The sequence below is a fragment of the Peromyscus eremicus genome, chromosome 7 (assembly GCF_949786415.1).
Source record: "Peromyscus eremicus chromosome 7, PerEre_H2_v1, whole genome shotgun sequence".
Lineage (NCBI taxonomy): Eukaryota > Metazoa > Chordata > Mammalia > Rodentia > Cricetidae > Peromyscus > Peromyscus eremicus.
Genome location: NC_081422.1, coordinates 10,967,676 through 10,982,421, shown reverse-complemented (window position 1 = coordinate 10,982,421; position 14,746 = coordinate 10,967,676). Strand labels below are relative to the sequence as shown.

Sequence of the window (14,746 nt, the reverse complement as noted above, 5' to 3'; positions counted from 1 at the left end):
GACCTCAGGGTCCCCTGCAGTAAGACTGGCCAGAAACTACAGTTCTTCCTGTGTCTGCTCTGCTGCTGACCACTGGTCATGGAGCTCAGCTGTGAGGAAGCACAGAGAGGAGCATGCCAACTCGGGGTCCATACATGTCTCAGCAAAGAGAATTCCTGCAGGAAATGCTGGTTCGGGCGAGCCAGAGGCTCCTGTCTCAGATGTGCTGGGGCTTGCCTGGTGAACTGGCCGGTTTTGTGTAACTTCCCACAAGCTGGAGTCATCAGAGAGGAAGGAGCCTCAGCTGGGGAAATGCCTCCTTGAGATCCAGCTGTGAGGCATTTTCTCATTTAGTGATCAATGCAGGAGGGCCCAGCCCATGGTGGGTGGTGCCATCCCTGGGCTGGTGGTCCTGGGTTCTCTAAGAAAGCAGGCTGAGCAAGCCATGGGGAGCAAGCCAGTAAGCACCACCCCTCCATGGCCTCTGCATCAGCTCCTGCCTCCAGGATCCTGCCCTACTTGAGTTCCTGTCCTGACTTCCTTCAGAGATGAACAGCAATGCTGAAGTGTAAGCCAAACAAACCCTTTCCTCCCCAACTTGCTTTTTGGTCATGGTGTTTCATTGCAGCAATAGAAACCCTAACTAAGACACCTGGCTTTCTAGGGAGGTGGGGGAACTCTCTCTGCAGCTTTCTGGGATATATGCAAGGCAGGCTCCGTGGAATTATCTACTGGATAGGGCAGAGTAGTTGTGGCTGCACTTGAAAGTACATCTTCAGGTCAGCTTAGCTACAGAGCATGGCAGGTCCATGCAGTTCCTTCTGGAAGTGTGCCTTTGGCTGAGGAGCACAGTGCTGCCAACGTTTTCTAGAAAATGAAGAATTCATCCCTGGCCTCCCTGTCTTGTCCATGGCAGGTTCTGGTTTGTAAGGAAAGGGCTCCTGGTATTTATACTGGGCGCTCACTATGGCATAGGACAGAATCTGTTCTCCATCAGCCATTTTCTGTTGCTCAGCTGCTGAGACCTCCATCTTCCCACTGAGGGCAAGGCTGGTACACAGATGGTAGACCTTACGATCTCTGGCTGACAAAGGGAGCTCAGTTGGAACCAGAAAGAATGTTCTTTTCCAGTTAATGTGCTTCCAGTCCTGTGGGTAGATGGCCCATCTGTGGATCTTTCACTCTGGGTGCTGTGAGACCAGACTCAGCTGTAGAGAACAGCGGTGTCAGGACTAAGGCTCTCTGGGGGAGCACCCAGCCTACACCTGGGGTCTTGGGGAGCTAATAGTGGATCTGCATGCATGTGGCCGACATGAGACCAGGATGAGCAAGGTGCTCCTCAGAGCTGAGCAGAGCTTGGTGCTCAGCATCGCTGTACAAATAATTAGTGGTGCCCTGTGTCCTGCATGTGCAGGGGATGCAGATTTTAACTGTGGCCCTTTCACCTGTTCATCCAAAAGATGAGCATTGGGTTTTTGTTGTTGTCGTTTCCTTTATACTTTTTCATTTCTGATTTTGTTAGCCAGCATACATTGTTTTATGAGAAATGGTTAAAATGGCCTTGCAGAAATGTCCAAATAAATTTTGGGTTTTTGTTGTTGTTGTTTTAACCATTCATGGGGCAGATGCTATAAAGGGCACCAGTTCACACCTAAGGTGTGAAGCCCAGGGACAGGCAGGAGCAGTTCCACCCGTGTCCTCCAGTGTGACTCGGAGTCACCTCTGGAACAAGGAAGCTCAGCCTGTCTGCAAAAGGCTAGCCCAAAGCCTCTGACCCCCACCCACCCTCTAGTCACCCTGCCACAGCCCCACAAGTGCCTGCCCCTTCCTGGTGCCCATAGGGAAGCCTAGGAACAACTTCCGAAGCAGCCCATACCACACCTTGCTTTTTATGCTTTAGGGGAGCAAGGCTTGTGTCTGGTCCCTTTAGGAATCATACTGAGGTCATAGTGTGACCAAGTTCAGAGTCATTAACACCCTTGTGAAGGGCAAGACCAGGCCACCCTACTTTGGAGTGGCTTAGTGTCTATGCCACACAGAAGCTCTGTCTTAACACGGATACTGGGGCACAGCTCAGTCTCCACCCCTCAGTAGAGTCCACTTGTTTCTCTGAAGTATCCTGAGTGCTTCCAGAAGTGTGGGGGCATGAGATGGCCAGAGCGCCAAGGATCCTTCATTGGTCTGGCGCATGGGCCTCCAGCATTAGATCCACAGGGCGGGACTCTTGCCTCCTCCCAGCAGAGAATAGCCTTGCAAGATGTCTGCCTGAGACTCAGGGAAGCACATTAGGCTTGTCCTGTTCTGACAACTGCCGTTAAGAAAAGCTGCACATGCCAAGCGGTGGTGGCGCACGCCTTTAATCCCAGCACTCGGGAGGCAGAGCCAGGCGGATCTCTGTGAGTTCGAGGCCAACATGGGCTACCAAGTGAGTTTCAGGAAAGGTGCAAAGCTACACAGAGAAACCCTGTCTCAAAAAACAAAAAAAAAAAAAAAAGAGAGAAAGAAAGAAAGAAAGAAAGGAAGGAAGAAAGAAAGAAAGAAAGAAAGAAAGAAAGAAAGAAAGAAAGAAAGAAAAAGAAAGAAAGAAAGAAGAAAGAAAGAAAAGCTGCACAGGGCGCAGGCTGGAACTCAATGGTTGAATGCTTGTCTAGGGTGCATGAGACCACAGGACATTCCTGCTACTCTTTCTCTCTGAGGTTCATTTACCCCAGATGACAGTGTGTCAGATTGAAGGTAGGAAGGGGGAAAGATGGGTTAGGTATACCTGAGTTAAGGAGGAAGTCTAAAATATGACCTTTCTCAGTCCCAGAGACATCCAGATAGCATCCACCATATTTCCTCTTTCTGAGAAAGGAATGGGCACGCCCCGCCCTAAAGATCACCTCCTCATGTGTCACCCCGTGTCTCAGGCCTCCAGCAGGGCGGGTCCTGATGCCTTCCCAGGTGACAGTCTGGCAGCCAGAACCTGCGTGTTTGGGCATCTCACTCTTCTTCCTGTGCCTTCTGTTTTCATCTTCTAATGTCCGAGGAGGCAGTCTGGAGTCACTCCTTGGAATCTGGAGGAAGAGCTATGAGGCCAGGACTAAATCTTGTTCTCGAATTTGTGTATATTAATGGCATGGTTTACATTGAGATATGGAGCCAGAGCTGGATTTGAAACCCAGCTCTGCTGTGCATTGGCTAAGGACATCATGAATACAGTCTCTCAGGGGCTTAGTCTCCCCATGTAAAACTGGAGTAGTGCGTGTTCTATAGAGCTATGTGGACATTGGTTGAAATAGAGGGACATGGAGGTGGCATGGAACTGGGACCCACTGAATTGAGGTGGTTCGTGCTGGAGAGAGGGAGCATGGGCCTGGCTGATGCTGATGTGTAGACACTGCAGGTGGTGGTGGGCCAGGTTGGTGTGATTCATCTTGTGGCCTATTTGGAGCATCATGATGTTGTTTTTACTTTTCCAGAAACATGGAAATGGCCAGCCAGCCAGTCTCCCGGAATATAATGCCCCTGCCCTCATGGAACTTGTACGGGAGAAGGAGGAGCGGATCCTAGCCTTGGAGGCCGACATGACCAAGTGGGAGCAGAAATACCTGGAAGAAAGCACCATCCGGCACTTTGCCATGAGTGCTGCTGCCGCTGCCACAGCCGAGAGGTGCGAGGTGGTCCCACTCCTCAGGGCTGCAGACAGATGGGGCTGGGGACGGAGCTGACAGTGGAATCCCAGCATTCAGAAGGCTGGGCCACAAGGATGAGGAGTTCAAGAACAGCCTGGGCTAGAGTTAAACTTTGTCTCAAAAGCAAGTAAAAAATTCAGGGGGCCCAAGGAGGTCCAGAGAGACCTATCACAAGGAGCAAGATCTGCCATTTTTTTTTAATTTTATAAACTTTATTATTTAAAAAAAACTTGCAAATAAAAACATCACACAGGAAAATTAACCAGACCCAAAGTCCATACAACTCAGTGAACATCTATACAATTAGAATTGGTTTTCAGGATGGACAGAAAGCTGCGGGGCTTCATATTAGATTTATACTTAAAAATACCAAATATATTTTATATACATATCTACCACCCAAACCAAAAAAAAAAAAATCCATGACAGAATTAAAAATAGAAACGCTATTAGCTTATATCCTCTTTCCTAACTCATGTCCATTTTTCTTAAACACTTGTATGTATGTGTATGTCAGTGGGGGCACACACATGCCATGGAACACATAGGAGGGGATGTCAGAGAACAGTGTTGGTACTCAGCTTCTACCTTGATTGACACAGGATCTCTTCACATTTTCCCATGGAATATTCCGGTCTAGCTGGCTCAAGAGCTTTCAGGGAGTCTCCCGTCTCTGCCTCTCACCTTACTGTGGGGATGCTGGGGTTACAGACATGTGGTACATGGTACGAGCCTGAGACCTACATGGGTTCTGGGGGTTTATACTCAGGTTATGCCTGCATGGCAATCACTGAGGTGTCTGCCCAACCCAAGGTAAATTCTAAAGCTGCAGTGCTACTTGAAGATAAAGAAGTTCTAGTAGATGGAATGGCGTTCCGCTCCCACCTGCCCAAACTCCAGCTCCAGGGCATCCTGTACCCTCTTCTGGCATCTGTGGACACCCCTACACTGTGTGTCTGTGTGTGCATATGTGCAAGCGAACTTACACACTCAAATGAAAACAAAATAAATCCTATAAAAACAAGACAAAAAAACAAAAAACCAATTTGGTCATTCCAACATGGCTTCCCTGATCATCCAAGGGGAAAAGGACAACACAACCTATTTTGAGAAAGATTGAAATCCTGAGTGCTGTCTCCATGCTGATTGGCTGCAGATAAATGGGCAAAAGTGACTGTTTACAGCCATTAAGTCCTGACTTTTCAGTCAGGTATGTGTGTCACATTTAAAAGCACCGATTTTTAAACAAACAATATGGTCTTTTATATACCAACTGGTTTTGCTGTCTGGTGCTAAAATGCTTACCCTGGGGGAAATGTGAACAGCATCTAGCCCTCCTCAGAAGGTTCCATGGGCAAACCATGGCCCTCCACCAAGGCCACTCTGGAGGACTTACAGAGAGGGAGAGGGGTTACTCTCTATCCTCTAGCCCTAACCAAGGCCTTGGGCCATGTGTAGTCAGGGCAGAATTGCAGACAACTGTTTAGGAAGCATGGTCTTTGGTTGCAGATCTCATGACCTTCCTCACCCCCTCCTCTGTCAGGAACTATCAACAAGCCTAGCTGACATGGGAGATGGACAATCTTTTACAGGTAGACACAGCTGGCCTTATAAAAATGGCAGTTGACCTACACAGGTCTTTATTCACCTTGACTGCATTGGCTAGAATTTTGGAGAGGGGGTTTTTGTTTTGTTTTAATGTGTGGGCAAGGTTTTAAAACTTCACAAATCTCAAAGCAAAGTAGTGTTTGTTCAGAGTTTATGGACACTTGCTTTCTATGCTGGGTTTGACTAAAGTGCCTGCCGCCTCACTCAGCAGCATAAATATGAATTTTTAAATTTGCCTCTGGTGCCACAAGAATTTTGGCCAAATAACTTGATGGGAAATGTTTCTAGCCCCTAGTCCCCGTGTAGCTGTTTCTGTGAACCCTGGGGTGCTTATAATTCCGCGTAGTAGTTCAAAGTGTTCTGCCTGCTTTCTCCATGATTTCCTTTTCTGATGTATTCACAGCCACAGTGTTTATTTTCTGGGTCATGTTCTCACTCCTGCCCTTTCGTGTGTTTGTTTTATCACGATGTATCTTTGCTGAGACCTTCTTCCTAAAGACAGATGGAACTTGGAACCATGCTGGGCACGGTTAAGAGCTCTGCAGTCCTTCATCTCTGGGCCTGGGTCCCTTTCCATCACTAACAGTGACCTAGAAGTCAGCCAATCCCAGTTTCACTGTCTGTGACCACACTGTAAGAACGGACACCATGTGTACCATGCACTGCCGTTCCCTGAATGAATAAGTGCTTGCTCATTGGTGGCTGCTATTAAGGAGGGTAAAAGGCCTGTATGTTGAGTAGCTACCAACCCCCCATGCAAAATACTGAAATAACAGCACATAGAGGCAGAGCTTCAGCTGTGACTGGGAGACTGAGCAAGGATGAGGGTACAGAGTAAGTCAAGGCCAGCAGCAGCTGCAGTACTGATAGTATCCATGTGTCAGCAGACCACATCTATAGGCACCCTTCCCCACCTCATAACATCAACAGAGCTTAGCAAACAGCCTTGATAATAGAAGCAAGCAAGGGATTTTTATTATTGAATACTGTTTTCCTGAGATAGTGTCTCTTGTTTGTTTACATGATTTCACATGGGTATAATGCTTTTTTTTGGTTTTGGTTTTGGTTTTTTGAGACAAGATTTCTTTGTGTATCAACCCTGGCTGTCCTGGGACTCTCTCTGTAGATCAGGCTGTCCTGGAACTCTCAGAGATCCTCTGTGCTGGGATTAAAGGCATGCACTACCGTTCCCGGCTTGAGTATAATGTTTTTAATCTTATCTATCCCTCACCATACCCAACTTCTCCCAGAACCCTCTCTTATCCATATGCCTCTCTGGAATTCAAGTCCTCTTCTTCTATACACACACACACACACACACACCCCTACTGAGTCCAATTAGTGTTGCCTGTATCCACGTGTAGTGTAGGGCTGACCACTGTGGCATAGACAAGCTAGCAGGACTTTGTCTCTAAAGAAAACTGACTCTCTCAGCAGCCATGGACTCTTCCTCATCCATGCTGGAATGGGCGCTGGCCTGGGCTTGTGCTGGACCTGTGCAGGCAGCCATAGCTGCTGAGAGTTCATGGGTGGCACCTCCCTGATGTGCCCAGAAGACACCATTTCTCAGCAGTTCTCCGGGTCCTCTCGCTCTTCCAGTCTCTGCCCCTTTTCCATGATGAGCCCTGATCCCTGGATGTAGGGCTTGTGTTCTAGATGTCCCATTGGAGACGAGCTCTCTGCAGTCAATCACTTACTCGCTGTACTTCAGCCCATTGTGGATGCATGTAATACTCTCTGCCTGCTGTGGAAAGCAGTGTCGTTGATGAGAGGTTAGAGCTGCAGTAATCAAGGTCAGTGAGCACAGCTCTTAGTGCCTTAATTCTTTAAGTTTAGAAAGAAAGTGGGGCCAAGAGTTAGGACAACCTGGCAGAGAGAGGGCTTTTCTGGGACACTTTGCAGCATGTGGCCTTCACTCACTTTTCTTGAAATGTTTACAGCGTTCCCCATTCCAGCCTCTAACAAGATTGACCCCCAAGGTGGGAGAGCGGAGGTAGAGGACTGTTGGTTTCCTCTAGAGTACAAAGCACACATCTGTTAGGAAGTAAACCCCACTCTCTCCATTCTGAGTGTGTTTGCACGGAGGACCAAGGAGCGGGACTTGAGTCAAAGTGTGTCTCATCTCCCTAGGGACAGCACCATCGTCAACCACTCGAGGAACGGCAGCTATGGTGAGGGCTCCCTGGAGGCCCACATCTGGCCGGAGGAAGAGGAGGTGGTGCAGGCCAACAGGAGGTGTCAGGACATGGAGTACACGTAAGGACGCCATGTATGGCCACCAGATCTAAGTGGAGATACCCGCTGCTGGTACACTTCTGCTGCAGCCTACCCCCGCCCCCGAGGCACACTGTTCTCTGTTCTAACTGGCATGAGCCTAAGGACCCCCAAGACTCTTGTCCTGGAGAGAAGAAGCAAGTGCCTCCGTACAACGGGTCTGTAGGGAGACAAGTGAAGACGAGCTATCTATACCTGGAGAATGTGTGTCCCTGTTAGTTCAGGCATTTGTTTCTATAACCTCCACAATACTGTGAGCCGAGAATGAGAAAGAAATTTCACCCCCGAGGATTTGCAGCCAGAATTACCTTTTCCACCAAAGACAAAGAGTTTTAAACAGTCAGTGTGCGATCCTCTCATGGACACACAATTTCCAGCGGGGTTTTTATGTCATCGGAGCACCTATGGACCCCAGTCCTGAGTCTCCGTGTGCTCAAGTGAAAACAGGGCTTCCAGACTGAGCCAGAAATAGGCTCAGCAAGTATCTATCAGAGTTAGTAAAAGAACCCAAGGCTTACTGCTTATCTTCAGCCATCAGTGGGGAAAGTCATCTTCCCTCCAAGAACCTAGCATTTCTTCCTTTTTTTTCCGCTGTAGAAGTTACCCTGCAGTTACAGCTTACCTTGCTTTGGGTCAGAGCTCCTGTGCTCCCTAGTATTCCTACCTCCATTCTTTCCCCTAAATGCGATCCACAAGCAGCTTAGTCCTTGGAGTCCCTAACAGATAGCTACAGTCATTCTCACAGCCCTCCCGGGAGTCCTCCAGTCTCCCAAGGCACTGGGAAGGGTGCAGCTTGCAGACTGCTGATGATTGACAGCTTCTGTACACCAACCCTGTATCTCAGAATTACTCTGGAAATCCCTGAGACAAGTGTTCCAGAGTTTTCTAACTAAATGGCATTTTAATCATAGTTTTATTTTTCTTTGGTTTGGTTTTATAGTATTAAAAACCTCCATGCCAAAATCATAGAGAAGGATGCCATGATAAAGGTCCTTCAGCAGCGGTCCCGTAAGGACACTGGGAAGACGGACTCTTCCAGCCTGCGGCCCGCCCGCTCTGTCCCATCCATTGCGGCAACCACCGGGACACATTCCCGCCAGACTTCACTTACCAGCAGCCAGCTGGCGGAAGAGAAGAAGGAAGAGAAGACCTGGAAGGGGAGTATAGGTGAGATGCGGACCCAGAGAGCAGGGCCCTGGCAGGTGGCCTCCCCATCACTGCCAGGACTCAGGATGTCACCTCATCTCAATTTTTAAAAATATTTTATTTATTATGTATACAGTGTTCCATCTGCATGCCAGAAGAGGTCACCAGCCCTCATTATAGATGGTTGTGAGCCACCATGTGGATGCTGGGAATTGAACTTAAGACCTCTGGAAGAGCAGCCAGTGCTCTTAACCTCTAAGCCATCTCTCCAGCCCCCGCCCCCCCCATCTCAATTTAAACATTCTACAGTTGGGGAGGAAAGCCAGTCATGTTGGATTGGAGAGTTAAATCAGATGCATGAAAGCGCTGTGTAGATTCTGAAGGTTATGCAAGCTCTTGGGCTTACGTTGATTCTTACCAATATTGTTGACAGGAACTACATAAAATGTCTTAACAGGACAAACCTAGAGCCCCATGTCTTAGGTTTCTATTGCTGTGAAGAGACACCTTGGCCAAGGCAATTCTTATAAGGAAAACATTTAATTGAGGGGGCTTGCGTACAGTTTCAGAGGTTCAGTCCATTATCATCATGGTGGGGAGCATGGTGGTGTGCAGGCAGATGTGGTGCTGGAGCTGAGAGTCCTACGTCTTGCATGCATCAGGAAGTTGACTGACATACTGGGCGGTATTCTGAGTATAGGAAACCTCAAAGTCCACCCCCAAGTGACACACTTCCTCCAACAAGGTCATACCCACTCCAACAAAGCCACACCTCCTAATAGTGCCACTCCCTGTGAGATTATAGGGGCCAATTGCATTCAAACTACCAAACCCTCAGAATGTCACTTCATAGTGTGTCTAAACCTGTGGGACATGAAAAGGCTCCAACAAATAATGGGGAAAGCGTGCTCAGAGAATCACTGTCAAGGACAGGAGTCTTCCCATGTTGTACAGGCAGAATGTTGAAAATTATCCAGGAGTGGGTCTTAGCTGGAGTGGTATCCTAAAGTAGACATGATTGCTCACAGGCTGGGCCAGTGAGCTTGGAGAGGAAGCTTCCAAGTCCTCTGTTCCTTCCTCTGCTGGCAACTCCAGAGGGCTGGCCTTCTTGGGCATCCGTCTCTGGCTCAGGACGTGTTTTCATTTCTCTGCTCTGCCCAGAGTCAGTTTTCTCCAGCACAGGACCTTAGAGGGATCTGGCTCATTTGTCCTACAAGCTAAGGGTTTCCAGATGAACCACAGAGTTGAGGGAATCAAAGACTCTCAGCCAGAACATCTGTTTGAAGTCCCTCTACTGGTGGCCCCTATAACCTCAGCTCATCAAAGAGGATTCGTGGGGACATCAACTATGATAAAGACTATCCCAAGGACACTTAGCTCCCAACCCAGTGACAGGCAGGTCTGGTTAAGGAATCTGAAATTATTCAGTTCTGATGGAAACATCTCTAGGATAAATCTGTGACATGCATCCAGGTACACATTGCTGATGCCTGGGTTTGTGTCTCAACATTTAGCAGGTCAACACAAGGCCTGAGAGATGAGCACCTCGGCCTAAGGAAGACTGGCCATGTTGTCTGCACCGTTATACCTCTTTATCAGTGTCATTGGTGCCCACATATCAGTCACAGAAACAGGAGGGACTCTGAGGGTTCAGGAGGCCACCTTCCCAGACTCCTACATAGGACTTCAGGTTTTCCCATTTCGCACATGATGGACTTGAAGAGGTGTCGGCGACAACAGTGTCCACCTTCTTAATTGCTGAGCAGATCCCAGGAGAGATTTATTCTTCTCCCACATCTGGATCACTGTGTCTGAGTCTGGGCAGTGGTGAGGTGGGATTCAGGTTGGCAGGGCTGAGTGGCAAGGGTCTTTTTACCCTCAGACATACCCCACCAGTCCAACTATGGTTTTCAGTTGTTTGAATTTAGAATACAAATACCAACTCCACAAAGAATGTAATTACCTAGGACTGGGGACATAATATAGGAGTATTTCTCATCTCATTAAGCACACACGCACACACATGCTTATTAAGGGTTTAGTGAATAAATCATTGAATAAATGAAGTCATTCCTACTCTGGAAAAAAAAAGATAAGTTTTCTTACAAAAGGAAATGGAGGGAAACAGATCATCCTTGAAAAGTGACTTCTTCTTCCTTCAGGATTCCTGCTGGGGAAGGAGCATCAGGGCCAGGCCTCTGCCCCTCTGCTGCCTACCACACCTGCCTCTGCACTGTCCCCTCCGGCTCCCACCACGTCGGCCGGCAGCACCCACGCCAAGACAGGCAGCAAGGACAGCAGCACCCAGACAGACAAGAGCACTGAGCTCTTCTGGCCCAGCATGGCTTCCCTCCCCAGCCGTGGCAGGCTGAGCACCGCCCCTTCCAACAGCCCCATCCTGAAACATCCAGCTGCCAAAGGGACCGTGGAGAAACCAGGTATGTGGCCCCTACCTCTACCTCGCTTGGAGTCCCCATGAGACTGTGTGACTTGAGGGAGGGAATTTAGATGGGAGCTGTGGAGAGATCAGGAAGCCCAGCTAGCTCCTGTGTTTCAGTAGTGGTCATCACAGTGACTTTCAGACTGTGTGTACTCTTTGTTGTTAGACTAAAATGTGTCTAGATGTGCTTAGTTCATTACTGGAGAAGAGGAGCACCCAGCTCGAGTGACCTGGCCATATGTGTGTTCTACCCTGCCCGGGGGTAGGTAGAACAAATATCTGATAGAAGTAACTTAGGAGAGGGGGATTTACTGTGGGCTCATGGCTTGGGGGAACAGTCCTTCACAGTAGGTACAGCAAGGCAGGACTGAAATGTGAGGCTGCTTGTTCACATCTTTGCAAACAGGAAATAGGGGAATTTGGGTCTTCAGCAGCTTTCTCCTTTCTTAATTTTTACTCAGTCCAGAACCCTGAGACACTGTCTTCTCTGGGAGCCCCCCACCAGTCATTCTGTACTCCCACTGAGATATTCTCAGCCTCCCATGAGTACACCAAGGTGCCCGAGACTCTCGGGCAGGCCAGGACGTTAGAAATGCTTGGGAACCAAGGCACCTGCTCCTGGTTGCTGATGCTTGCCCTCGGTTTGACAGAGAGCTCTCCTGGCCATGGGAAGTCGACAGACCACAGAAGCCGCGTCAGCAGCTCCTTGCACAAGCCCGAGTTCCCAGATGGGGAGATGATGGAGGTGCTCATCTAGCCCTCGTCCTGTGGAGTTTCACACCAGCATGCTGACAAGAAAGATGGCTGAAAGAGGAGAAGACCTAGATGGTAGTAGCTGGGAAACCAGGACAGGTGTGGACACTTCATGTTACCAAAGCAGCTGGCTCACAGGACTGCAGGAAGGGAGAGAAGATGCATGCAGACTTGGAAGCAGAGTTGAGAAGAAATAGGAGTGAGATTTTCCATTGTAGAGAAAGTGTATGTCATGGGGAGGCTCCATGCTTCCCCTATTCTTGGCTTATAGACAGATGAAGAAGAGCTGGGCCTTCCTTGGAACCACCCCATTCCCTTTGCCTCTTAGAAGGTTTGGTTTAAGAAGAATCTGCTGGAAATCCTGAAAACCCATCTTGGCATAATGTAGTGTTTCTGTGTCATCATGGGGTTGCACGTGTGCATGCATGTGTGTGCGTGTGCATGTGCGTGTGCGTGTGCGTGTGCGTGTGCGTGTGCGTGTGTGTGTGTGTGCCTGCCCTTTGAAGATACATCCAGGGTAATGGGGAATTCCACAGGCACCTACTCGACTGTTTGGTTTGTGGGCTCAGTGTGAGGCTTTGCTTGTCTGAACAGGATGGGAGTGTTGTGACCACGTCCTCACCCACCCTAACTCCTTGGAGCTTGTCTCTGCCTCTGCTCTATTTCCTTACTTTACTTTGTTGTGTTTTTTTTTCTGTTTTCTGAGACATAGCAGATTTCCTTACACATGGGACTTAGGAGACTGTCATCTTTGCTGTGGTGTCCAGTGGGACAGAGCCTCATGCTGGCACCCTGGCTGCCCCCACCCCTCACCTTTGCTTAACTGAGCTGCAGCTGTTAATTTCACTGTGAGCCAGGAAACCTGGATGGGGAGCAGGAGTCCATGAGTCACTGACGACACTTCATGCCTCTGATTTGGTTTTCACTCACATCTACTCTCTTACAAGAAGCCTGACAGTTATGCCCCATTGCCCTGCTAGAAAGACCTCAGTGTGAACAGATGTGCAGGTTCCTGATGGTAGTTTACACACAGCTCCCCAGGCAGCTGCCAAGATCTCACCAGGCATCCTGGGCCACTTTCTCATATTTGAGGCTTTCGGGTCTTTCCATTGCTCTCCGCCATCCCATTCTGCCCTGGTTGCTGTGGTGAGCACAAAGCCTTCCCTGATCACTTCTTTCCTGTGGACTTGCTTTGTAATCCAAGATTGGTAGACACACGGCGTGGCCAGCATCTCACAAGGGATGCAGCTTACTTGAAGTGAGGCAGCCACGTCATGGAAATGAGCCACCATGAGCGAGGGGCAGGGCCCTGGGGCTGTGGCCACAGTAAAATCTCCTACATATTGCTGTGGATGCTGGCCTCCTGCAGGGCACAAGAGAAGCCTTCCAGGGCACAGATGGCCGGCCCTTCAGGTGCCTGAACTTTCCCCAGCTCAGTAGGATGTGTTTTCCAAGTCTCTTTCCTCAACACAACTTTTCCCTCAAGGGAAGAAAGAAGAGCGCTAAGTCTGTGATTTTTAAAGTCCCTCTTAAACGCAGCCCTGAAGATGGATCTGCTCGGGGAGCTCTGCTCGGGTCATTTGTTCCAGGACTTGTCCCCAGGGGAAAACCTGAGTGAAATTGTGACCTCCCCAGGTTGAGGTGGTGCATGGATTGTGAGAGATGTAGCCTGGAGATCAGATCAGATCAGATCAGATCAGATCAGAGGAGAGGTGGTATTGTCCAACACCTGAGCCATCTGACAGGACAAAGGAGGTGAGACTGGCCTCCCCAAGCTCCACCTGGCAGTGGACAATGGGCTTGGAGCTCCCACCAGCCCCTTACCTCTTCTTGTCTCACATCTCTGGCAGCCTGAGTACCGGGCCTGCCCCGTGTCCTGTGGGGGAGGGGTGAGAAGACAGTGTAGGAGATCTTGCCAGCTGCGAGGGGCTAGAGGATGGATGCAGGTCGGGGTGGGGACCACTTTGGATAGGGCATGGAGTTTAGTTAATGGCAACTAGCTCTCTTAAGAGCATGTTGTCTCCAATTAGTGTTGGGGACAAACCAGAGAGGAGGGTGTATAGAGGTGGGAAACATGTGAGGTCTGGCAGCCCTGTGCCATGTCTGAGCCCCTCTGCCCAAACTTAGGTGGCATGTCTCCCAGCATAGGGGTGAAGCACCGCCCCATTTACTCAAAGTCTAGTCTGAGCGTTCCAGACACACTGCACACTTGGGCAGAAGGTCCCTGCCCCGGCCCTCCCTCCTGCGCCGTCAATATTTCAGTTGTCAAAACACAAAGGGGACGTGGACAGTTTGGGGGCTTTAACTACATGTGTACTGTGGCTTTCGTCCAAGACTCCATGTCGAGAGAGCGCCAAGGCCCTCCGGACTTCCACTGTGTAATTCTCTTAGAAAATACAGGACGAAGGAGCTTAGCACTCAGCAGCCATTCCGAGCTCTGGGCTGTCCACAGGATCTGATCTTGACACTGAGAACAACAGCACTACGTAGGTATTTTAGTGCTGACGGCATGCAGGACCAGAAAAAGTGCCCGTTAACTGGTTCGTAAAGCACCAGGGGAACAAGGCCAGGAACAATCTCCTGAGCGCACACACAGATGCCGAAACTGGACCCAAGAGGCTTACAGCCCGTCTCCAAGCGTCAAAGCCGATGCTAAGACTCAGAAGAGCAGTGCACAGCCTTGAACGTGATGCACAGAGCTGTGCCTGGGTGCTCGGTGGCCCTGTTTATGATACTTGTGTGCACACAGGGAATCTGTCACACCTCTTGGGGCCTGAGAACAGGACTAAGCCCAAACCTATAACTACCAAACCCCACCACCCTCAGGCGGGGACAGAAGTCTTCATGTTCTGTTAAAAGCACAATGACAAAG

General features: G+C 49.4%; 1 protein-coding gene across 2 annotated transcripts in view; it reads left to right on the top strand.

Moving 5' to 3' along the window:
- The window catches only part of Amotl1 (angiomotin like 1), a 76,466-nt gene extending 64,209 nt beyond the window's left edge, over positions 1–12,257 (top strand). For both annotated transcript variants that reach the window (XM_059267336.1, XM_059267335.1), the window contains exons 10-14: positions 3,441–3,631; positions 7,392–7,517; positions 8,476–8,702; positions 10,844–11,119; positions 11,772–12,257. In XM_059267336.1, coding sequence (XP_059123319.1) covers positions 3,441–3,631; positions 7,392–7,517; positions 8,476–8,702; positions 10,844–11,119; positions 11,772–11,878 — 927 coding nt within the window. In that variant the 3' untranslated portion in view covers positions 11,879–12,257. The remainder of the gene's footprint in view (positions 1–3,440; positions 3,632–7,391; positions 7,518–8,475; positions 8,703–10,843; positions 11,120–11,771) is intronic.
- The last annotated feature ends 2,489 nt before the right edge of the window (positions 12,258–14,746 follow it).